The sequence below is a fragment of the Molothrus ater genome, chromosome 10, assembly GCF_012460135.2.
Source record: "Molothrus ater isolate BHLD 08-10-18 breed brown headed cowbird chromosome 10, BPBGC_Mater_1.1, whole genome shotgun sequence".
NCBI lineage: Eukaryota > Metazoa > Chordata > Aves > Passeriformes > Icteridae > Molothrus > Molothrus ater.
Genome location: NC_050487.2, coordinates 4,736,433 through 4,762,021, shown reverse-complemented (window position 1 = coordinate 4,762,021; position 25,589 = coordinate 4,736,433). Strand labels below are relative to the sequence as shown.

General features: G+C 43.8%; 1 protein-coding gene across 1 annotated transcript in view; it reads right to left on the bottom strand.

Moving 5' to 3' along the window:
* Positions 1-11: 11 nt before the first annotated feature.
* PAK2 (p21 (RAC1) activated kinase 2) overlaps positions 12-25,589 on the bottom strand; it is a 39,787-nt gene continuing 14,209 nt past the window's right edge. Inside the window, exons 2-15 of the mRNA XM_036388760.2 lie at positions 17,919-18,126; positions 12,851-12,951; positions 12,237-12,387; positions 11,643-11,674; positions 11,167-11,274; positions 9,740-9,872; positions 9,236-9,299; positions 8,765-8,813; positions 6,810-6,922; positions 6,529-6,646; positions 4,598-4,697; positions 1,901-2,097; positions 1,085-1,222; positions 12-169 (exon numbers count right to left, since the gene is read on the bottom strand). Of these exons, the coding sequence (XP_036244653.1) occupies positions 83-169; positions 1,085-1,222; positions 1,901-2,097; positions 4,598-4,697; positions 6,529-6,646; positions 6,810-6,922; positions 8,765-8,813; positions 9,236-9,299; positions 9,740-9,872; positions 11,167-11,274; positions 11,643-11,674; positions 12,237-12,387; positions 12,851-12,951; positions 17,919-18,102 (1,575 nt within the window). The 5' untranslated portion in view covers positions 18,103-18,126 and the 3' untranslated portion in view covers positions 12-82. The remainder of the gene's footprint in view (positions 170-1,084; positions 1,223-1,900; positions 2,098-4,597; positions 4,698-6,528; positions 6,647-6,809; positions 6,923-8,764; positions 8,814-9,235; positions 9,300-9,739; positions 9,873-11,166; positions 11,275-11,642; positions 11,675-12,236; positions 12,388-12,850; positions 12,952-17,918; positions 18,127-25,589) is intronic.

The window sequence follows — 25,589 nt, the reverse complement described above, 5'->3', positions numbered from 1 at the left end:
CCCCTCCCGAAGTGTAACAATTTCATATATTATAAAGATTTGTAAAATACAAACAAAAAAGGAAGAAGGCTGTGGCAGGATGTTAGCGGTTACTCTTCATTGCTTCTTTGGCTGCCAGGATCAGTGGCGTCAAGCTGGACAGAGGTTTGGCCAGTTTCAAGAAGGGATGCTGCCAGGAAGACAGAAACATGAGGAATCAGTGAAAGACACGCTTTTAAAGGTTTTATTTCCAGCAGGATTCATGTTTCCATGGAGCTTGGCAGCAATGAATCTGCATTTTAACTGTTCAATTGTGTCATTTGTTTCTCCTGGTGGTTACAAGGACAGCACGATCCCAAGCTGGCTGGGACCACACTGCCTTACCCAACAGAGTTCCTCCTGGAATATCTCACTGGTTTTGGAAAAGGTGAGTATTGAAACTACACTTGCCATGAGCAAAACAAAGATCTAAACAAGGAATAATCAGAGAAAGGCAAGAAGCAGCAGCTAGCTTTACTGGGAAAGCCTCTACACCATCTGCCTCAGAGCTACTCCTTGCTCTCCCCAGGAATGGCATCAGTGGATTCTCTCACACCTTCACACAATGCTGCCTACAAGCAGATCTCATGTAACAAACCAGCCTTTTTCCAGTGCACAGAAAGAATTTAAAAATCAAAACTAAAAGGAGAAATGGTGTCACTGCTCCAGCTGCTCAGCTCGTAGGGCAAAACCCAGCAGGGAGAAAGGAAACTTTTCTTTTCAAGGCTTGAACACTGATGTCAGACCAGCAGATTATTTCATCAGGAATTCTGAGGGGGACATTTGCAAGTGGAGGTACGAAAAGCAAAGCAAATGCTATCAGTGGCCACCCTCTAAAAGGAGTTCCTAAACTGCTGGACACTTTGGCAGTGGCAGAGTGAAATCACAGATTATGATGGAATAACTTTGGACTATATTAAAAATCTTTCCTGCCAACTGCTCTCACTACAGCTCCCAGGAGAAAACACAAAAAAAAAAGAAAGGGTGCCAATCTATAGTGCAGTTCATCACAGGCTGACCTTACTCTGCCTTCCGGACCTCACTGTGAGAAGAAGTGGAGTCTCACCTGTAGCAATTCTTTGGCTGATCCTCTTTTCTCCACATCCATCTCCAAACATCGGTTCAGGAAATCCCGGAATATTGGGGACAGTTTCTCGGGGTTCTGGAGTTCTGGTGTGCCATTAGTTGCTATCAAATATAAAGCCTGTAAAATGAAGAATAAGGTGTAGCCAAAACCAAGCTTTAAAAGATCCCAAACTGACCTGCCTTGTGGCAAGCCCTGAGATGAGAGTGCTCTGTAGCTACTTGTCCTCAACTTCAGAGACTACAACTGTAAAAATGCCACACATGTAGGCACTCATGACCTATCCTTGCTAGCAGCAAAATAATGTTCAAGATCTTTAGGCAACAGATACTGACCTTAGCAAAGAAAGCATCAGTTTGTGACACAGCAGCACTTTCCATAATATTATGGGTTTACTTTCCACAGGCTATCACAGAGGCCTGAGGTCAAAGTCCTGTGTTTCATTTACAGGCAGGCAAATCTTCTAAGTACCATCACAGAATCCCAGACTGGTTCAGGTTGAAATGGACCTTAAAGCCCATCTTGTTCCACCCCCTGCCTCGGGCAGGGACACCTCCCACTATCCCAGGTTATTCCAAGCCCTGTCCAACCCGGGCTTGGACACTTCCAGGGATGGGGAGTCAGGGTAAGGCTGATTGCAAATTCAAGACAGGTGTCTTCCTTTGGAAGAATTTTCTTGTACTGCTGAAGCTTGTTGGCTTTTTCATTTAATTTTCTTTTTAACACAGATGTAATTAATGAACAATTACTGACAGTGGTGGTGAACACCCAGTTCCAGCAACACCAGGAGCTTCTTACCCTCAGGGGGTTCTCATTGAGGTATGGGGGCTCTCCTTCCACCATCTCAATAGCCATGATGCCCAGGGACCAGATGTCCACTTTGGGGCCGTAGGCTTTCCGTGTCACCACCTCGGGAGCCATCCAGTACGGAGTCCCCACCATGGTGCTGCGCTTGCTCTGCTCAGGGGTGATCTGGGCACAGAACCCAAAGTCAGCTGCAGGACAACAGAAGTTTAACAGGTTAAACTGGTGCACCCCAAGAAGTGGTTTTTCTAGAAGACTTTTCTATTGCTACACATACATTTCATTGAGAGGGGTTTGGGGGCAGTTTCTTCTTTCCTCCCCCACTACATTCTCCGTATTTAAAAAGCCAACGTGCAATGAAAATACAAAACCTGAAAGTGCTTAAGCAGGGCAGAATTCCGTGGAGTGAAGACAAGGCTTTTGTCCTCTGGAAACAAGAATTACCCTGCAGAAGAATGGTGTTTTGCCCAGTCCTTCCTTCAAGAGTTCTACAATGGTAACAAGCCAAAATAAGCAATCGGGCAGAACACAGGCAGAGTGTTCTGCATATGGTGTGTTATATAGCCTGAATTAGAAGAAATCCATCCACAATCCATGGCTTCTGCCCTGCTAAACAGATTGTACTTGTGCAGCTACTGAGGTCAACATTTCACAGCACTTTGGCCATCTATACAGGTACTACAGCTGACAGACACGGAAACAAGGCTCCAGGGAAGTGCAGTGCTACCCCACTCAGCAGCAGGAACCTGGACAAACAAACCTTTCCACAAGGTAACTACCAAAGAGAACAACCACACTCAAGAAAAGGAGAAAAGTCACCTATTCCTATAGCCTTCAGGTGCAGCAGCAATGCATGTCCCATCATGTTACTTTATCCAGCTGCAGCACTCCCACTTCCCAGGCATGTAAAGCATCAATAAGAACACAGTTAAGGCAGGAGACAGATATTACCTTATCATTGACACTAAGTTAGAGAAAGAGAGAGAGAAAGAGAGAGGGAGAGAAGAGAGAAATTTAAATTCCAGGGTGATTTTGGAAGTGTTATGCCAAGCAGTGCTAAGGAAAGAGCCAAGGCATGGAAGTGCCAAGTTGTACCAAGACCATTTAACACAGAACTAACCCACCCTGACAGTCAAAAGGATGCCTTAAAAAAAAAAAAACATACAACAAAACCAAACAAAAACCAACCCTATAGGAGTCACCAAGTTCCTCCTGCACTTTTTGGCTTATCAAGGTGTCAACAGTCACCTCCCAGCATGGCCCATTTATGTGACCAGCCCAGGCAAGCAGCAGCATTGTGTTCTCCTGACCTTCCAGCCAGGCCTCCAGCACCAGCCACCAGCACAGAGGAAGAAGACAGGCAGGAGCACAGTTTCACCCACCAGCAGCATGTGTAGCTGCAGTGGTGACACCTGTCCTGTGACCACACTCCTTCAGAGAAAAGTTCAAAAAGAAGGTGCAGCTTCTCCCACCCTGAACTTCTGCTAAAGCACTATAACCACACAGCCCCAGAACAGCTTGCTCAGCACTGATTACACCACCTCCCCTTCACACAGGGAATTTTTGCAGCTGACTCCTGTCTTCTCCTGTGTCTCCTTCCTCCTCATCCTCCCCCAACCTCCTGGCATGATGATTTTGACTCAGATATTAACTCTGTCCTTTGGCCACTTTGCTTTGACACCTCTTTTGCAATTTTGATCCTTCTCTGGCTAACTCTTCTCAGCCACATCCTCTGCTGTAACTGTTCACTTCTCTTCAGCCTCTGAATCCACAGCTTGTGCACAGACACATCACATCCTTAAAATAAAATTCCCTATGCAAGCAAGCAGTGCATCCAACAATGCTGGCATGCAAATAAGATTGCTGGTAATCTTTCTTCACACTCCATCTCATAAATAAAATGAGACTGCAAACCATCTAGAATAGGAATATTGCTAAGACACATTTTCATGGCACTTCAGATTCCTACTGAAAACACTTTTTGCTCCACAGCTTTTTGCCTTAACTCTTTGATTTTTATATGCTTGGTACATTCCTACATACAAGAAGGGCAGATAATGCACCTGTTTCTCAACAGTCCTGACAGATACCAGTACTTTCACATCATTTTTATATACACACACCAGAAAAGGATTTATTGTCCAAGCCCATGCATGCATAACCATTACCTGAAAAGCAAGTGGTTTGTTTTGTCATGATTATATTAATAAAAGTGCTACACTTCCAGTCCAAGAAAAGGTACACAGTTAGACTAGATTGCAATAAATGACCAATAATGCCCAAGTTTCTTGTTAGTGGCCTTTTCATGAATGGGGCAAAGCATTAATATGAACTCCTGACATCCTAACAAAGCCACTGCAGTTTGCTGCAACTTTGCTCTTGCAATCATTCCCATTTTGCTTCACTGTCTGTGCCAGTTACTTCCTATTTACCAACGAATTCATGGGGCCACAGGTTTGCTTCATCATCCTTCTGGGCCAACACATTCACAGCCCCTGTCTGAGGGCCCTCAGAGTATCAACACCTGCTGTCTGATACATATTTTATAACAGAATTGGTTTCTATTACTCATAATCAATAAAAAACACCTTAAATTTCCCTGCTAATTCTCCTTCTACCAATTTACACACTCCAAGGCAGAGATTCCTGGAAAAGGGAAAACAGAACATTAAACAATTGTCTGCTACTCACTTAATTTAACTGATCCATCCATTCCTAACAGCACATTGTCACTCTTGATGTCCCTGTGGATCACCTGGTTGGCATGGAGGAACTCAAGCGCTTGCAGGCACTGGATAGGAGAGAAAAAAACACCACTGAACTTCCAGGAACAAAACTGCTGCACTTGAGCACAAATTCAAAGCCAAGTTCACACCCTCAGCCAGCTCTGAGTGCAAGAATAGAAAGGTATTATTGAAAATAACCAGCAGAGGAAGCTCTTGGGCTAAAAAAATACACACTGGATTTCAGGAGCTCAAAAATCATTTCACCGTGGAGTTTCTCTGTCTTAACAAATGAATCCTTTAAACTCCTCATCACCCAAGATGCTCTCAGAAATCCCTGATGGTAATTTTGGTACATCCCACAGATTCTGCAGTGGAACCATAAAGGATTAAGTGAAAGCTTCTCAGGCTGAGGTCTCACCAAGAAGAACTGGTGAGGCTTCATGTCCAACATCCACACAACTTCTACAGTGAAGGCTGTAAAACATCTTCATTCTGAAAGGCACTAATACTGGTTTGCATTGTTTTCAGATGAAAACCTTTCACACTAAGTTGCTGCCCAAAACCATAATGCAATTTACTTTTGTTATTTGAGAATAAAAGGCAAAAGAACAAAAGCCAGATTTTTCTCTTTCTATCTAAGTAGAACATTTGCCATTTGCAGCTTGGCACAGATGTCCCCACTGAGTTTTCTTTTTAACCTTGGTTTGCTTTAGCAAAGTGACACTGATTTGCAAAACTAAATGTATCTAAAACACTGGGCAGCAGAGCTTTGACAGAGAACAATAGTTCAGTATTTGATTTCTTCCTCAGAAAAGTTGATTACTGTCACAGTAAATAGTTACTCTTTTGGTTCTTTGCTTCCAGCTCTGGTTTCTCTGGAAACCATTCCCTGTCCATACACGTTACTGTGCAAGTTTGCTTTCCCTCCCCTCCCTTGGGGTGAGTCACAAAACCTCTCGTCATGCTGATGGAGTCAGATGGGCTTTTTAAAAGCCTCCAGTTTCTCCTGCACAGCAGATAACACAATTCTCCTTCTGCCATGATAAAATCAAGCCTGAGCTGGATACTGGCACTTGCTCAGGGCAGAAACCACTGATAAGATGTGATATCAGCTGCTTTTAACACTTTCATTTGAAATCTTACTGCAACCTCCAAGTTATTCCATCTACAACCTTCTGGAGCATTATTTTCCTGAGAAATCCACAAAGAAAGCTTAGCTGGCACAGAACTATGGATGCCACACATTATGGGAATGACTAAAGTGGGAAAGGGATAGTCTGCACTCAGTTCATCTTTATTTTAACATACTCCTGTTTCAGCAGATCCACTTTCAAACTGTGAGCAAACATCATTCCCCTTCTTCCTTCTGGAAAACACTTCAAAGCTTTCAGGAGTTTTTATTTTTCTTTCTTTTTTCTCCTTTCTACATTACCCATACATGAATATGCAGATTTTGTCTTAGTGCCTCTGAATGTTCTTTGTTAGTCCAAATTAAAAAAGCCATTCCTTCCAGCTGCTAAACTTCCCTCTTGCTCCTCCCTGAACTTTATTCATATTATTCTGTTAATAAGAGTCCACATTATTACTATCTTTCTGTTAACACTGTCAGCAGGACGAGGCACCCCAGGTACCAAACCACAGATTTTATTTGCTCCATCACCAAACATTCTCAAAAACCACTGTAGCTCTTTTGTCTTACAACTTGCAAAGCCCCAGTTTTCTGAGTTAACCTAATTTTGTTATTTTCTGCACTTCTGATTTCTGCACATGGTACCATTCATTCTTTACTCAACAGCTTCAGCAGCAATTGTGGCAATTAGTGCTACCCTGAGCATGCCATAAAAATTTAGGGAATAGGGAGCACCTAGATTCCTCCACCCAGCCCCTCACACTCACCTCTCTGCAGACAGCAGCAATCTGTGCTTCATCCATACATGTCTCTGTGACCACATCTGTTAGAGAGCCTCCAGCCAGATACTCCATCACCACAAACAATTCATCCCCTACAAGGTAACTACAAAGAGAAAACCAAAAGCATGTCCCTGTGCCACCAGGGTGACAGTCCAGAGAGAGCCTCACCTGCTTCCAAGACCCTCAGGTAGAGAAGAGCAGGTGTGAGCAAGGGATAACCTCCTGTAACCCTTGGGATGAGGAATCAGCCAGCTGGCTGCATTTACCTGTCCAGGAAGTTGACTATGTTGGGGTTCTTTAGCTCCTTCATTACCAAGATCTCATTAATTATCAGCTCCTTCTTGGGCTGTTTCTGCAAATTGATCTGTTTAATAGCCACCTGAATAGGGCAAAATAAAACAGCAATCTCAAACCTCAGCACCCAAACCTTTCAGTCACACTTAATACAATGAAAAGGCAGAAGGAATTATGTAACAGGATTAAAGGAGTTTAGAACAGTTTGTGGCTGGCAAATTGTTAATTTATCAGCATACAACTTAAAAGAATTCAGCTTGATCAGCACACAACTTGCACCATGGCCAACATCATCCTCTTGCAGCTGAAAGGATCCACAAACAGTGAGAGAGGCCAGACCACACAGGAAAGGGCATTCAGGAGACAGAAGGACATTCACTCAATTCCATATTAACAGGCCTGAAGCAGAACAGAATCCTGTAGCAACTCAGAGATAAAATTTGAGCCCACCAATGCAAGATGAGGCAATTTATTGTTCGTTATTCTGACCAAACTGGTGTTTGGATATAAGGAATGCTGGGAGGCAGAAGGAATTCCTCTCAAAGCCATTAATGAACTGCCCAAGACAGAAAAGGGAAGATAAAGGCCCACCTCATCCAGGAAATAAGCTAACAAGGACAAGTACAGAGTTTACAATGGAGAAGAATCATCCCAGCTCTGTTAACTCCAACACTCTGAGGAGGCAGTTTGGAGTTCTGCAAGGCAACCTGGGCTGACTCCAAAACCAAACACAAGAACCAACATAAACCTGTAAAAATGATTGTTATTATATTGCTAAGGACTTTGAAGGAAGAAATTCTCATAATTCTGCAGCACACAGTGACAAAATAACTATGACTGGTGGTGGAGCAGGTTGCTGAGGATCTTGTGGGAGTTTGGAATGGAGACCTCAATGAGCAGATATTCCACAACCCCTCTAGAGCTCCTGCACCATGCCCAATCATCCTGTCTGAGAGGGAAGTAATTCTAATATCTAACTAGAATTTCCCTTATGGCAATTTTTGTCTGTTCCCTCCTGTCCTGTCACTGTGTAGCTCTAAGAGGAGTGTTCTTTTTACTGAACAAACCTAACTCTGTACTCAGGCATTAAGCAGAGGAAACCTGAGCGCTGCATGAAGTAGCAAAGTGCAGAGCAGGGCACAGAAAGGCCCTGGACCCCAAAATTCACTCTGCAATCAGAAAGAGGACATGAATAGTGCAGTGTGTAGAGAGTAAATTAAGAGACACTGAGGTGATGGCAAGGCTCATGTTGCATCAAGATGTAGTGCTCCACTGCAGGACTGCTGAATGTGGTTACTGCTGAAAGGACATTTATTTATCAGTGACCTAAAGAATGCCTATTGTGGATTTTTAAAGGAAAATTTAGGAAAGAAAGGAAATAAAAACTGAAAGAATATTAAGGAAATCTGAAGTTAAATAGAGACAAATAATTCCTAAAATCTGAGTCCCAAAAGCCCTCTGTCTCCCAAGATATGGACACTGGGTGACAAACACGCAGAGTACTGCTGATGCCACCAGTTCCACTGGAGAAACCAAGGGATGAAAGCAAAGAGTAGGATATGGAGAAGACATTCTGAGGGCATCCCATGAGACAAGCTTGCTTCCCTAGAGACAGACACAGCCAAGTGTGCCAAGACTAAACAAAATTTTATTTCTTGTTCTACAACAATGCCTGCAATTCTTGAAGGATAAGCCATTTTACAAAGTCACTTCTGGAACACCTCACTCTCTCTGCTTTTCATTGGAAAGACTGTTTTTAGCTTTCACCATCTGATTACTATAGAACAAGGCACATTGTTAAAACTGACTATGACAAACAGATCTGAGAGGTGACAGCAGCAATGGGAACCACTGAAGGAAATCACTCAAATCACTCTGGCCACCTACAGAAGAACATTTAAACAAAAAATGAACGTAGAAATCTTACCTCCTGCCCTGTTGCCACATCAATAGCTGTGAAAACTGTACCTGAAGCCCTGTGAAGAGAAAGAAATATCTTACAGCAAGTTGCACAGCCAAGTCACAAACACAAAATGGTTTCAGTTTTCAATTCAAAATTTCCACCACTTTTCCAGTGATGCCTTCACTGTTTATTTACTTTACTGTTTGCTTCCCAGAGAGGTCACAGCTGCCTCATCCCTGGAAGTGTCCAAGGCCAGGCTGGACAGGGTTTGGAGCAACCTGGGCTAGTGGAAGGTGTCCCTGTTCATGGGAGGGGGTGGAACTTTAAGGGATGGGCTCTAAGGTCTCTTCCCACCCTAAATAGGGTGGGATTCTGTGATTTATCTGCTCAATGCAGCCAACATCTCTGCCTGCACAGGCAGTGGTGTGAGGCAGAGAACAGCACCCTGCTGCTAACACTGGCCCACTGGGGATAAAAGTTGGGGTCAATACTTACCCCTGCCCGATTTTTTCATATCTGGTGTATTTTTTCTTGGGATCTCCTATGCTTACAATAGTGCCTGAAAGAAAAAACCAACCAAACAGTCAGTCCAATCCCACTGCCCCCCAACAGCAGGGCTGGCCTGGCCAAGATAGGCACAAGAGTGGGTCAGCTCAAATAGCAAAGCTGGTGCACCAACAGCCAAAGCTGCAGGGGAGCATTAACACAGTGAAAAATCATCACCAAGATGATTATGGAACAAGCAACAGCAGAAACTATTTTGTTACTATGGTTTGATGGAAATCCAGTTGTGACACTGTGATGTGCATGTATGATACAACCCCAAACCTGCTCTATCCCTGTTGTCCACCCCACAGGGCTCCAAGCATTACAAACCTCCCCAAGCCAGAGCTCTCAGCTGCTGCTGCACACAAAGCCACCCAAGCACTGCACACAAAGCCAGGCTGAGGCCAAAACTCTCATACTGCTCCCCTGCTTATCTGAAATGAAGGCACCTACGTAGTTTTTCCATGATGTCTTCATCTGACATCTTGGTTTTCTTTTTCTGTTTATCCCCTGCTTTGGAGGCGCTGTCGGCGCAGGTGTCACCGGCCGGGGCAGGGATGGGGTCAATGACAGAGCGGGTGTAAATCTGCAAGGGACACCAGAGACCTCAGCAGCTGCTCTGCCACCACTGACCTGCAGCTGAAACCCACCACAGCCCTGCAAAGATCCCCAAGCAACATTTTATAACAGGTATGAGGCAGAAATTAGAGCTGAGACACATTAAAGCTCCATCAAACAAGATGCTGGCAACATTACTGACCCTTCAAAGAGATCCAGGCACCTCCTGAACAGAGAGGATGCCAGGAGATTCCACAGTGGGTTGCTCAGATTTTTATCTGCTTATTCTTTATAATCCATACCAGTTAACAGAGCAGAAAGCACTATTTAATAGTGAGATCAACTTCTACTAAGATCTAAAGGAAAAAGATGTTTGATTGCCATAAAAAGAAGGACGAGATTCTCAAATACTTCCCAGTTGTCCCCAGTTTAAGGTTTTTCTAAAGGGATTTAATTTCTTGGAGCTTTATTTAATTTCCTCCTGAGCTGTTCACAGATCTACACAGCTACTCCAGAAATATCCAGCTGTGGATCTCTCACCTTTTATATGTCTAAATCCCAAGAGTGGGAAATTATCAAGCAACATCCCTAGACAAATAAACATAATTCACATTTGCACTCCTGGAAAAAGTGGGCAGCAGAGAGGCAAAATGTACAGCTCCCACAGCCAAAAGAAAAAGCTGGAGTAAGTGGGACCCCTGGGACACCATTACCAAGGTGTGCAGATGAGGGCTGCCCTAAAACTTAATTAACATCTTCTCTAGCATTTCCTGTAGTAATTAACATCTTCTCTAGCATTTGTTCCTGTAGTGCTGATGACTTTGTGAGTGAAATAAGCTTTTAAATCTAAAATTTGCATTGGCTGGGGTTTAGGTGGTGTACTTGGGAGGGGCTACCACACTGCAACCCAATCAAATAAAGGAAAGCAAATACATTACACCTGTATCACTGTGCTGCACAAAGTTCCACAAATGGCCTACAGGTTTTATTTAGGAATAAGAATCCTCCTCCTCCTCCTCCTCACATGTTGGGTTGAAGGATAAGCATAACTGGATATCTTCAACACAAGCTGACAAACAAACTGACAAATTTCAGTGATCTGAGACGTTTTTTTCAACCTAAATGATCCTATGATTCTATTAACTACAGGACTTCTAATCCAACTGATGTTCAGAAATTAGGTATTTTCTTAGCAAATTCAAAAACCAGAACTTTTCCCTAAAAACTAACAGCAGCTTATTGCCCAAATAAAACACTTCCCTAAAAAGCAGAAGTTCTGCAATGCTGAGAAATGCAGGTCTGTCAGTTTTCCAGCTGCTCACCGATTTTGTGTGATCTGGCCGTGGAGCAATCACAGGAGGAGGAGTCTCTTCATCATCCTCATCATCATCTGCCACAGCTGTTGATGGTTCTGAACCTTTGGCATTGGTCTACATTTTTACCAAAGTTTAAAAAAGACAGATAAATGAATTCTCTCCCACAGTATTAAAGACTTTACATTTTTTTCTTCACATGAAGAGAAAATAATTCTTACCAATGTCAAAAGAAAATAACTTAAACCACCAGTCTACCCTTCAGTTATTATATTTTATTATCAGACTCAAACACTGTTGCTGCAGTAAAATATGTGATTGACCACCCAAATTTATGTTTCTATTTCACAAAAAAAAAAACCTCTTAATTTTTATACTTTTAATCTTTACACAGTTTAATACTTCAAGATTCAGGATATAACAAGTATAGAAAACCTGAACTTGTATGCAGCACAGAATAGCCAAATAATAGTAAACACACTCACCGTTGGTGTTCCTGAAGGGAAACCATCTTTTTCTAAACAGGACAAATAGCAGAATACATAAAATCATCAGAAAAAAAGTAATACAAAGTGAACTTGTCAAGTACAGGGTAAGAATATTACAAAGCCTTACTACTAAGCAACTTTTGCAAAGAATTTGGAAGAAAAGTTGTAAAACTGCACCTGTTTGTGGGACAGTCCTTCTCTCAGCCCCCAACTAGGAATCACAAATTATTCTGCACTGCTGATGTCACCAGCTGGTGACATCAAGTTCAGAGACAGCTGTGAAGAGCAAGGCCTCCAGCACAAAACCAGTTCATCCCAGTCCCAGAGCCCCAGCTTGATAAACACAGCCCATTCAAGCTCATTTTGGCTGCTCTTCTGAATGATGCAGTTCCCTTTCTTCCCCTCTCCACTTAAAACAGGAAATTAACTGGACAACGCCAGTTTCCAGTCAGTTTTAAATCCATCTTTGTGTATTTGTGCCTCATTGAAATGCACCTTGATTTTAGCACTTGAACCTCATTTATCATTCTGACACAGAGGAAGACAGTGCTCCAAATTCCAACTCCAGTGTCTTGCACACTTGGCTCTCACCTGGAGCAGAAAAACTCAGATATTTCTGTTTTGCTGTGTCTTTGGAGTCGTAGAATTTCAGCACATCTAGTACCGCCTGGGGGTTTTTCTTCTGTTCTAGCTTGGTGATATTTGAGGTCTGCAGCAGCCTAGCCCATTGTTCTGGCATTCCCTGAAAAAAACAGGGGATTTAAAGCATCCTTTTTGTATTTTAAGGTTTTTTGAAAGCAAAACAAATTTCTTTCCTCTATAAAAGTATAACATGCACAGCCTTATGCACACAACTGAGTAGGATGGGGAGGCAAAGGTGGAAATACAGATCACAGGATACAACTCCTCCAGGTGAGGAGTGGGAACACAAAAACACTCAACAGATCCAGTGTTACCCAGGAAAGAGAGCAAACTGAAGTGGGTTTGTCAGGGAGGGCTCTCCCAGGTGACACAAAGCATTCAGATGTGACACTGGCATTGCAGAAGAAATAACAGGTCACAGTGCACTGTACAAGCACAGAGGGAAAACAGTTCCTTGGTAGAAACAAAGACTCAATTGCACTTTATTCTAAAGCTCTGCCTTGGCTTCACTGCAGCACTGACCTATGGTGTTCCCTGAGCTGCTCCAAGGCAGGAATACTCACAGTGAACTCTCCAGTGACAGCATCAAAGCCAACATGGATGGTATGTTCAAAATCTGACGGTGGGGAGATTTCTGGCCTTTCCTTTTCCTTCTTCTTGCTTCCTGAAAAAGATATTCAAAGATCTCAATGTTAGAAAGAAATCCTTCCCTGTGAGGGTGCTGAGGCCCTGGCACAGGGTGCCCAGAGAAGCTGTGGCTGCCCCTGGATCCCTGGAAGTGTCAAGGCCAGGTTGGACAGGGCTTGGAGCAACCTGGGATAGGGGAAGGTGTCCCTGCCCATGGCAGGGGTGGAACTGGATGGGCTTTAATTCCCTTCCAACCCAAACTGTGCTGGGATTCTGTGATTCCTTGTTCCATTCAAATAATTTATACTCAGGTAGCAAGAAAAGAAAGAGGTTAAGAGCACCAGAGTGATGAAATCTAAACATATTAAATGTTTACAATGCAAAAAAGGACATTTTAATATAGATTAAGAACAGCAGAAAAGACAACTTCAGTTCAGCCTCAAGTTCACCCTAAAGACACTTAAAACTCAGTTGCCTCACTGCTTCAATTCAAGGTAATTAATGCAAACTAAGACTTCCTGTGATGAAGATAAGAGTTTATAGCCTCAGAGCAATTACCTAATTTAAATTAAAGGTGGGGGAAGCATAATAAGTACCAGAAGCAGGAACAAATAATTAGAGGGACCACATGCACAATCCAACCTAGAGTCAATTGAATTTATAAGATATTTTCTAACACCTCGGGCTTTGGATTTTTGTTTGTTTGTTTTGGGAGTTTTCAGGGTGTGGCTTGGGGGGGGGGGTTTATTTTAATTTAATTTTTCTGCTTTGTTTCTAAATTCACCTTAAAAGTCCTGTTGTTTGAGTATAGAAAAAGCAGGTAAAGCAGCACTCTCTTGGTTACTACACAGCAAGCAAAGCTGGTGCTGCTCAGAGGCAGGAATCCATGTGAAATCCCCTCCTGCTGGGAAGGGAAGCACGGGGAGTGAGGACAATAGTCAGAATGAAAAGCCATGTGGGCTGCCTGCAGCTGAACAATGCCATGGAAAGACACGGCTGTTATAAACAGGATATCTTTAATATGGCTGCACAGGGCAGAGCCAAAAAGCAAACAGGCTGTCAGATGTTTCATTAACACACAGGAGAAACTCGTTGCTGTGAGAAGCAAGGGAAGCACCATTTCTGATCTATTTCTTGCAGTTTTTTATGTGGAAGCAAGGGAGAACATGATATACATATATAAAGTTGTATTTCTTAGGAAAGCCCCTGTTTGGGAGCACTTGACACGCAGTGAACAGGAGCTGGTGCTCAAGCCCTTCAGCATGTGCTGGGTAAATAAACCCACTCCTTCCAAAAATACACAGATCCCATGAGTAGGCAAGGCAAGGAGACTGAAACCCATTGCCTCCCAGCCCACAGGAACAGCAGAGCAGCACTTCAAACAAACAGCCCCAGCCAGAGGCAAGCCCGGTGAGTCATGTGCTGGCAGGACATCCTCAGCTCTGAGAACAAGGCCATGGTGAGGCTACGCTGCCTCCCAGCCCTGGGACTGAAACAGGAATCCCCCCAGTGCAGGGCAATGCTCCTTCCCAACTGCACATGGTGAGCCCCGAAGTACAAAGTCTGTAAGGAGAACATGAGAAGCTACCACAGGTTGGTGGCTGCACCCCAAAAGAGACTCCAGCTCGCTGAAGGTGCTGAATGTGGCAGGTCTGGGTGCTGTGCAGTGCTCTTTGTCTGGAGGAAGTCTGCCTTACCCCTTCAATCCTGCAGAAATGGGTGTTTGACCATTTTGTTATTGGTTATGGGACCCAGAATTTGGCCCTTGGCCCTGCAGAGACACACAGGTCCTTTGGAAGGATTTGGTGAGCTGGAGAAAAGCTCTGTCTGGTTAAGAAGGTGCTTCAAGTACAACTGGACTCTTCCCCCAGGGAAGCCACAGGCACTCAGTACGGTGTCAGCCTCGGTACTTCCCAGGGCCAAGTACCTCAGGGTGCCCTTGCTTGCCACCAACCAAATTCCATACACAAGGCAAGAAACACAGCTGTTCCCCAACAGCTGGAGGCAGCAGGCAGCTGATTCCAGATGTGCACCTGGAGTTGCTGAGCTCCAGCTGAAACCACACTGAAATGTGCCCCCAAACACGTGATGTGTAGGATCTGGGTGATGCCCTCAGCATCAATGCTTTCTGCTCAAAGACAAACATTTCTGGTTTTAGGGGACTATTTTAAAGCTTTCCAAAACCACACAGAGGTTCCTTTCACTTCAGAAGTCAGGCCAAGAAAATTCATGGCAATAAAGTGCTCTAGTAAGAAGATGACTATCACTCCATTTATCCTAAACAATGGAACCAGGGGGGGGAAAAAATCTTCCATGACTGGTGATTAAATAATCCCTTCAAACCCTTAGGATTATTTCAGCACAGAACTAGCTCAGACTTGGGACAGAAACTGTGTAATTGCTAAATCTCTTCATCTGCAAGTCCCCCAAAGCACAAGAACCTCCCAAGAGAGGATCCAGAAGCAGATGAGGCTGGCCAGGAGGGACCTTGCAAAATCATATGGACAGAGATGTGCAGACAAAGCCAAACAACATTCCTGGATAATTTTTTCATTTTCTGAAAAGGAACACTGAACATTTCTGTAGTGATTTGTTAAACTTACTCACTGCCTGGAGACATTTTTCCCATGACAAAATTTCTACCCCAGGTTGACAGATTATTTTTCATCTAGTCCCAATGTATTTTTTAAATCTGAGCATGAAGTTAATATTTCTGTAAAGCTTCCCAGCAGCTGAATTTAAAGAAAAGAAGGATTTAAAAGGGCATTTCTGGGGAGGGTGCGTCCCAGCCATGCTAATGAACAAAACAACTAACATCTGACCATTGTGTGAGTGCCAGAAAGACACTGGGCCCACTTCTGCTCTGCTTACATTCAACAGCCAGTTTTGCAGAGTTGAGGGCCAAAATCCCTTCTTTGGATATTTATATTAGCCTTGCTGCAGGTCATGCAATAGACAAGTTTCTTCCAAATTAAAAAAATACAACTTCCAGATAGTTTCTCTAATTTGGGTAATTCAATTTCCATTTTTCCTAATATCTTGCCATGCAGGAAAGCCTACTTTTCTTTCAGGAGGACATTAATTGAATTACTTTTTAACATCTAGAAAACACAAACTGACACTCATTTCCCCTAAAATGCAGTTTTCTCAGAAGAAATCCTTTCTCCTACTTTCAGTTTGCAACACAAAGTATCAGCAGGTAGATGCTAAATAAATATGCAGATTAATTTGCCTAAACTTGGTACTTGTCAATATCTAGAGTGGTCTGAATAATCATCAAAGGACTCCAAAGCAACTTTAGATGAGCCAATACAACTTTAGATAATTCTTCAATCACCTCCCCATTCCAGCAATGAACAAACCCACCATCAAAATGAAAAGAGAAAATGTCCCTGGAGAAAAAAGGTGTCATGGAATGTCACAAAGCTCTCACTTGCATTCATAATCATTTGTTACTAGTTCAGAGCAAGGACAACCTTCCTTAATGTGGGATTTATGTTCTACTTCAACATGTCCTATTTCATCCCCCCCTGTAAAAGGGCTCAAATGCTCTGATGAGCCACCAATGCAACAGCATAAAGACAAGTGCCATCCCAGCTCCTAAACTATTCTCCTTGCCTGAAGATGGACAGATTTGATCCTTCCATGTGATTTTCTTCCAGTATTTCCTTGTGGGACCAACAAGAACATGGTCAAACACCCACTTCTGCAGGACTGAAGGGCTAAGGCAGAACCTGCTCCGGACACAGAGCACTGCACTGACCTGACAGCACCAAACCTGCCACCTTCAGCACCCAAATTCTGCACCCCAAGGGCTGGAGTCTCTCTTGGGATGCAGCCACCAACCTGTGGTAGCTTCTCATGTTCTCCTTACAGACTTTGTACTTTGGGGTTCACCCATGTCAGTAGAGACCATCACTGCTACAGCCATGGACAGGCTATTTCACAATAAATGACCTTGTGAAAGAACTAATCTGCCTCCAGAAACTACACTGGCCAAATCCTTCCATCCCCCATAAAAGGAAACACACCTTCTACTGCTGAGAGCAGAAAGCTAGGCCTTGGGAACAGAGGGAAACCTGTCTCTCTGGGTTTGATCTGCAGGGAGAGGCAGACTGCAGAGCTGCTCACACAGCTGAGAGAGAGTGAAAACCAGCCCTGGGGAAAACACTGAGCCAAGAGAATAATCAACCAGAGGAGCAGAATCTCTTCAAACAGCCAAACCTGTGTCAGCATGACTGAACCAGTCCTGCCCAGCACACCAGCAGTGAGGCACAGGGAGCCAAGAGCACAGAAGGCATCAAGAGCAGCAGGGTCCACTCCAAGGTGCATAAAAAGTCATGTTAACCAGTGGACTAATAAAATGCTGAGCAGATTCAGGTCAGGCTTAAGTTCCTGTGCAGTTTTACCATCTCAGATGTTAGGAGGTGTTTTTATCTGTTTTGTTGTACATGGACACGTTCTTGAGAGCCAGAAGCAAGAGCTCCACTGCTGTACATGCACTTCCCATACAGAAAAGAGGACAAATAACACACAAATACAGTCTAGTATTCATTATAGCAACTTTCTTTCTCAGAAATAATCTTTTTTACAGCAAATCAGGTTTATCTATCCATTAGTAATCAATCCTAACAGTGCAGTTCCACAGACAAAAATATGTAATTTCTCTGAATTTTCTTTCATGCAACTGCACCTTCACCACTACTTCTTTACTGACTTTTTTTCCTCCTCAAGGTGCCACATAAATGACCACCAACATGAAGTAACTTCCAAACCAGCTGGGTGCTCAGTTTGAATCAGAAATCTGCATCTAAGTAACATGATCCCCAGGAATGCCAAACATGGATTAGGGCTGTTTGGAAATGCATTACTTCAAGCTGGGCAGCAAACAGGGGCTGTTCTTCCAATCCCCTACACTTGGACAGGCTGGACTCTGACATGTAAAGCACCACCAAAACTTACAAGGAGAGTAAAGAATAGGAGTGGATAAAGGAGGCATCTTACCTTTTTCATTATAGAATATGGAGATGATTTTATGCCTGGGTTTCCTCTCTTCTGGGACAGAGGGCAGGGGTTTAAAGCTGTTGTTGGTTGGTAACTGGTCTTTGCCCCCTGCACTGAAGATAGCGCTGCTCATCCGCACAGGAGGGGCAGGGGGCTTGTCTTCCAGTTCTCCGTTGTCAGACATGGTTCTCAATAGCTAGGGGAAGCCCTGGAAGAGAAAAAAAAAATGTGATTTGAACACAGGAAAAGGGCATGGAGCACATGAATGTACCGTTCCTTCTGCTGGCACAGGGGAAGGAGGCGTGAATTCAACTCTGAGGAACGCAGACACTGCCGCCTCCACCAAAGGAAGCAAATCCCTTCCTCATTCCCACTTCTGGGCCACCCATTCATTTGTGCCAGCAGCAGCATTTGTGGGATGGAGCCACAAACATTTCCAGTGATAAAAGTAATCCAGACCAAATGAACAATTCCCTGATCTGGCTCTCTGTTCACACAAAGGGCCTAAGTACAACATCCTTTGGGGGTAGCTCTAGTCCAAAAAGCTTCATGCTCTAGTACCAAACAGCTTTAAAAGCCTTCCCCTTCTTGTCATTTATCAGACAAAAGAACAGCTTGTGTTTGTAAGCCATAATTCAGCATGCTATCCACATTAAGTGGCACTCAAAACATCTCTACCCAAATCACACAGCCTACATTAAAGAGCTCAGCACTGAGATCCACAGGATCCACTTCTGAATGAGGCTTGCTTTGCTTCTCCAATTGGTGCCAAACTTTCTCCACTTGCAGAAAATAACACATAAGTATCACCACAATGCTCTGAATCCTCAACAAAACCATGAGTGAAAACACGGACAAACAGCTGCTAGAGCTGCAACCACAGCACAATAAAACATCTACGTGACACATTCCCCATTCAGAAAGATCTCTGCTACCATTTCCTCCCTCCTTGTAGTATTTCAGGGATTTTTTTTCTGATCACCAGGAAACAGGCAGCCTCTCTGCTACAGAGTAAAGAGCAGAAAGAAAGACAGAAAACACTTCTCAATGACAGGTAACAAACAGTAACAAATGTACCCTCAGTTCCTCTGTTCACTCAAATGACAAGTTACTTCTTTGGGACAGGAGCCAACACATCTTTGTGTTGACTTCCTTCTCCTCTCACAACAGTTGGAGAGGGAAATGGGAATCTCATTGGGAAATGAATGGCCTCCTGGTGCCCACCAGCTTCCCATCACATCTCAAGGCATGACTCACATGGTCAGTGCCATTCACGAGAGCCACAGCAAGGCAGTGCCATCCCCTGCCAATTACTGTGCTCCAAACAGCACAACACCTGCATCCTGCCCAGCAGCACAACTAAAACAACGTGGGCTGTCATTCCCTGGCATTTCACAGGGTGGCTGAATGCTGCCAAATCCCAACAGAGAGACACAAGCCAGGCCAGCAACCTGGACTGGAGCAGCACTCTGGTTTATGTTGTGAAGCTCAAGGAGATTAACATTAATTATCCCCATAAATGACCATGAAGGAATGTAATTTCTGTAATATATCATCAGAGGCACAAGCAGCACAATGTTCTGGCAGAGCAGCAAAAACTGGACATGTGCTGGTTGCTCCATGACTTGGAGGGCAGGGGGAAAACCAATCCAAACTGCACAGCCCTGCCTTGGAGCCTTCTCTGCTGATGGAATTATAAACAGACCTGACACCTGAACATGGCTGCAGGGATGCACCTGTAAATCAGGCACTGATTCCCAAGTATGGAGGGGCTTGACAGCTGGCCTGCAAGCAAAGCTGAGTTAATAGAAGAAATAACAATTAATGATTTTCAAGTGTATCCATAGCTAAGAAGAAGACAAGGTCATCTGCATGGAAACAGATTAGAAAAAATAAATGAAAAATTTTGTAAGCTAGACTACATGCCTAAGTAGATGTGCACAGGTGTCTTATTAAATTTCTGTAAAACTTTTGCCAATTATATTGATGCAAATTGCTTTACACCAATGAGTATAAGAAGTTATTGTGATGTAGGTAATGACTTAAGATCACGGTTTGTTAAGAGTATAGAAGCTAAAAAACATGCAGAATAAAAAACTTTTTTCTTCTTAAACCCTGATCACGTGTGTGTGTCACATCCAGCCTAACAGTAACACCAACACTCTTCCAAATCCACTTACTGATTGCTATTTCAGTTGTGGCAAGTTATCTGCAAGATTGTCTTTTTTCCACCACAATATGGGGTACAAAAATTAAGTATCCTACAATCCAACAGCAGGCTTGAGCAGCCAACCCATATGGATTTTAATTGCAAATGCTTCCCTTACAAGACATTGCAGCAAGGACATGCCACCCATTTCAGATGTATAAATCAAATAAGGTATTTGCTTTATTAACATATAATAGATCCACCAAATCCAACTGATATATTCATATATATGTATATATTCCTATACATGTATATTTATATATACAGATATATATTGAAGTCGAGTTTGGAGTGATGGTAATACAGGGAACCATAATCTATGTCCCTTCTGTTAATCAAACCTCAGAGAAGAGGTGAATATAGGGTCATTAGATACCCAAATGGGGACAGGTAAAACAAAAAATCTCCTCTTTGCAGCCAAATAAACCACAGCAAGTAAATAAGTGCATCACATAACTTGAAACCCAAATTGGTACAATGGGCAAAGAAAACAACATAATGAGTGGCCTTTTGTATTTTTCTAAAGGAAACCCTATTAGTACCTCCATCTGTGCAGTTCTTCTGAGGTGTCTGATAAGAGCAAGAGGAGGATGGAAGGATAAACAACCCACCTGCATCTGAAACTGGACAAGAACAGACTTGGCACTCCAAACCCACAGCAATTCCCCACACACTCCCTCAGAGAGGCAGTCACTAAATTAACAACACTGCCATGTGATACTCAGGCTACAGATTTAAAAAAAAAAAAAAAGCAACACACCAAAAAAAAACAACCAACTGCACTTCCGCTGATTTTTTAAATAAAATTAAAAATAATTTAGAATTTTATTTTAAAATAAATTTATTGTGTTATAATTCTAAAATAAAATTCTCACTCTAGCAAAAATCCTTCATTTTCAGTGACAAGCAGCTCATCACATACTCAGTCTTGAGCCAAAACAAATTATTCCTTAGTATCTTGTGTGCTCAAGAGGAGAGACTGTGAAACAACAAGTTGGAAGGAAGGATATGGAAATCCAAATCTGTTTCTGGAGAAAATCAGCACTCCAAGGAACTGGTGTAGAGCATCTGAGCAGAACCCTGAGCTCTGAGGAGCTGCTGACTGTTCAGAGTGCTCACCAGAGATCCTTGACCTCGCTCAAAGTACAGCCCAGGAGCTCCACAGCAGGAAAACAACCTGTGGGGCTGGTGGGGCAAACTGCAGTGACAGAAAGAGCTCAGGCATCAGCTTCCACCTAGAGGACTGCCTCCAGCACCAAAACCCTTCCAGCTCAATAAATCTGTGGTCTAGGAAAACCTCAGCTGCAAGGAACAATTTAAACTGTGATTTATTTAACAAGACATGGTAGAATTTCTCAGTGGCCGTTTCAAAGATCATTAATAAAATAAAGTGCTGAATTCAAACCTAGTTTGCACAAAGGCCTATTTCAAAGCTTTCAATTCATCATTTAAATAAATGACAACAGATCCACTCAGGCCAAGAACATCATGAAGCACAGTTCTGATTCTTCAGTCATCATGGGAAGTAAAAAATCAATCATTTTGTCCAGGTTCAAATTCAAATAGCCCTCTTTTTTTCTGCACTCAGCTGTAGAAGAGAGCAGTTCCCCTCTCCTTTATCCTTATCCTGCCTTTATCACGCAAAGAAAGTTTCCACAGTGTCAGGAAGTTTTTGGAAATGGCTACAGAGGTTTGGCATTATAGGCAATGACTGGAGCAGGGACTGACAAAAGGAAAAAAAATTAAAAGAAGAGTGCAAATACCCCCCAAAGCTGTTCCTGCTCTCTCAGGCTCCAAAGAGGAGAAGGAGCCTGTTCAGAGCAGCAGCCAGACAGAATCACTCCTGCACCATCACCCACTGCCTGCCCTGCTGATTTGCAGGGAATTGCAAAGACATGGGGGATTTTTTTTCCCAGTGCCTGCCAGGAATCTGTAACCCAGCAAAGGGGATGTCAGGCTCATATTTCTCTGACACAATCAGACAACACAAGTAATGGTTGTTTTTTTAGCTTGGCTGAAAGACATTCAGCCAAATGGTGAACCTGAATTTGAGCAGCTCTACAAAAATAGGCTAAAGGTAATACATGGAAGAGGGATTCACTTTCATCTTTGTCAGTGAAGGAAATACCAGTAATAATAATGTATTCAAGCACATCAGCAGCTCCCCCACAATCACTACTCACACTACATTTCATGCAAGAACTAGAAAGCAATGGATTGAACCACAGAGAGCTGAGAAGCTGCAAATAACACTTGACTACAGCCTTCACACAGGTTCAGTCCCACCACAGGACACAACTGCAGCCCAAAAAGACAGACAAAAAAAGCTAAAAGCTTTTCTCCCCACAGTTCTGCTGCTTAACCCACAAAACACAGTCACAGGTGCCAGTGCTGGTGACCACGGTGCTCTGATTCTCAGCCCTCATCCCCAGGACATGACACTCCTCCCTCCTTTTGACAAAAGTTTCTTGCCCTGCACTGGGGCAGTGAAAATGAAGTGCTCTCTCCATCCTACACAGCCAAAGAACAAATGTGCTCTTCTGCAGAGGCAGCAGAGAGGGTCCAGAAGGGTCTGGGTGTCCTGAATCCCTCACCACCAACACCTGGAGAAGTTGGAGAAGTTGCTCACAACTGCAACTCCTCTCTCCCATCAGATCACTGAGTCCAACAGTTAATTCAGCACCATTACCTTTCCCACCTTTGCCCAGAGAGGCTGAGGCAAGACAAGCACAGGGAGCTCCTTGTGTGGTTGAACCCACCTCTGGTCCCTCCCAGCTCCTGCAGGGACCTGCCCACCACGTTCACATGCTCCAAGTTTCATTTTTACAATCTACATCCTGCTGCTCACTGTCTTTCCTCTTTTGGGGATGGAAAGGGCCCCAAAACTCAAGGTCATGGCCAGGTCACAGAAGAGAGACAGCCATTCCTGCCCCTGGTGGGGAAACACCCAGAGAAACGTATCCCTGCCAGTGAGTAAAAGCTGAAGTGAGGCTTGGGCAGCGCTTTCACAAAGCTGACAAACACACACTGCTGCAGCACGTCAGTCTCAATGCTTTGGCTTTGACTTGCCCTTTTTTGTTGTTTGTCCCCCCCCAGTTCCCCTTGTGTGAGCATAAAGCTGGCTGCTTCCTGAAGGACTTCCTAAGCACAGCTCTGGTGCCAGCCCAGCTCCCTCGTGATAGGGATGGAGCGTGACACGCACTCCCATCCCAGCTGAAGCTCTGTGCTGCCCTTCAGGCCCCCTGATTCTGGAAAAAAACAAACATTTTTCTTCTCCAACTTGGCTTGCAGACAAGGAAAGGAAATAAAAGGAAAATTGAATAAAAGGATGAAAGGAAATAAAACAAAATAGAAGTCAATCATTCTGCTATCTGCTATTAGTGCACACTCACATTTTCCCTGGAGCACTTGTATTTGAGCAGATTCAGTTTTAAATCTGGATTACAGTGCAAACAAATGAGCTTTACAAAGCCCTGAGCAGGGGGAGGAAGATGGCACTGTGTGCCAAACCAAACAGCTGGTGTAGAAAGTTCTCACATCACAATGACCTGAATTTGTCCTCTTAAGATGTTCAAATTAATGAATTTGAGCAGTCCAGGCTGCACCTGTATTTCACTGCCTGGGATGCAATGCAAAACTACATCAGGCTACTGCTTGGAAAAAGAAACCAAAACAAAACAGATCCAGATTAGAGCTGCTTGATAGCATGTCCCTAAATTCCTGCTGCTGGCACACAATACTGTGCTTTACACTGCCACTGATCTCTGAGGAGTCAGAGCTGAATCAGTGAAATACATCAAATAAATCTGTCACAGGAGCCACAGAGAGCTGCAAACTGAACTCAGCTCTTCACTGCAGGTAAATATTACTCAGCTCATTTACTATCAGCAGCACAACACAGAAGGAGCAGCACAAACATCACATTTAAGTCCATTTGGCAGGGCTGACCAAAAAGGAGGAGGAACAAATTTGAGGCTAGTAAGGCATTAAGAAACAACCACTTTGCTTTTAATGTGCCACTACAGCTGCAGGATACTTTTGGGACAACACCTGAAACACTTGGGCCATGCACACAGCTTGAGGGCAACACAGCAAAACTGTCTGTGGCCTGGCAGAAGGAACTGAAGAAAAGAGAACAGGCCAAAAATGAAGGAAGGGCTGCTGGTGGGTGCAGTCCCTGCAGAGGACACCAGGGTTCCACTGCAGATCCCCAGGCAGAGCCTTCACCACTTCCCCGGGGGCCTCAAGGGGCCACTGGCCACACGTGTCACTGCATCAGAGACAGCCACAACCAGAGCAGGGGAAAAGAGCAAAGGAGGCGTCCAGGAAAGAAATCTCCAAGGCAGAAGGTGTCACGTGAAAAGGAGCACAGAGCACAGAACAATACAAGAGCCAGTGTGTGATGCTCCAAGGGAAGACTGCCTCGTGACAAGGCAGATTTAAGGTAGTCATGTCCCACTCTGGCTTTACATTCTAAAAATCCTTGCTGAAAATGCCTAGAGACTCATTCCCATCCCCTCAGGACTCCTGTGCTAGTGGTAGTTTCCTTAAACACAGCCTCCCCACACCACCACCTCCTAATACCTGAAAATCACCACACTGCAAGAGAGGAGGCTTGATGCTTCATTATTCTGGAAAAGAGGTGCAGTTTTAAAGTGGAGATTGAAGGGCTGCTTGCTTCATCAGATATTCCATTTTCTTAGATCAAACAGATTTTGGTGTCCAAAAGCAGAATGAAAAATCTCCATGGGTATTCTTCTTTTCTCCCTGCCCCCCTCCTTTTTTTCAAAGGCTCCTGTTGAGCAATAGATTTCCTGTGATTAGCTCACTTAGTGCTGATTATAGCTCACTTCCTCCCAGGGATTAGCAGAGAGCAGCTTTCTGACAAGTTTTTATTCAGATGGTGCTACCTAGCCACAGCTTCCTGCCCCATCACTAACAGCCTCTTAGTTCAGCAGCTCGAAATTATTTCACTGCTGCAGAAAAATTCACAAAACCAGCACATCTCAGACTGTCTTCTCCATGAAAAACAAAATAAGTCTTTTGGGATGTCTAGCTTTCCAACTTGAAGCATTTGGATCCACGAGATTTATTTAATCAGCTCCAAAAAGGAGTTTTTTGGAACAGAATGAGACTACCTTCAGAGCCTGAAAATACTTATCTCATCATTTCAACTGAGAAAACCGTGCAAAAAAAAAAACCCAGCAGAGGCAGACAAAGAATTGCTTTCTTGCAGACTTGGCAAACATAGTCCTAGATCTTCTGCCTGCCAAGAGAGGACTCGTGCAAAAGCACGGACAAGAGTAACTGTGAGAGTGGCCAGGAAGAGGCAGAGGGATCATCTGTTCCACCTACGGTTATTGGAAACAGCGCGGATGCTCAGAGCCAGCCCGGGAAAAGCAGGTACCCACTTCCAAGGGACGTGCTGGAACCTCTCCTTCCAGCTTTAGGGGGTCTCAGAA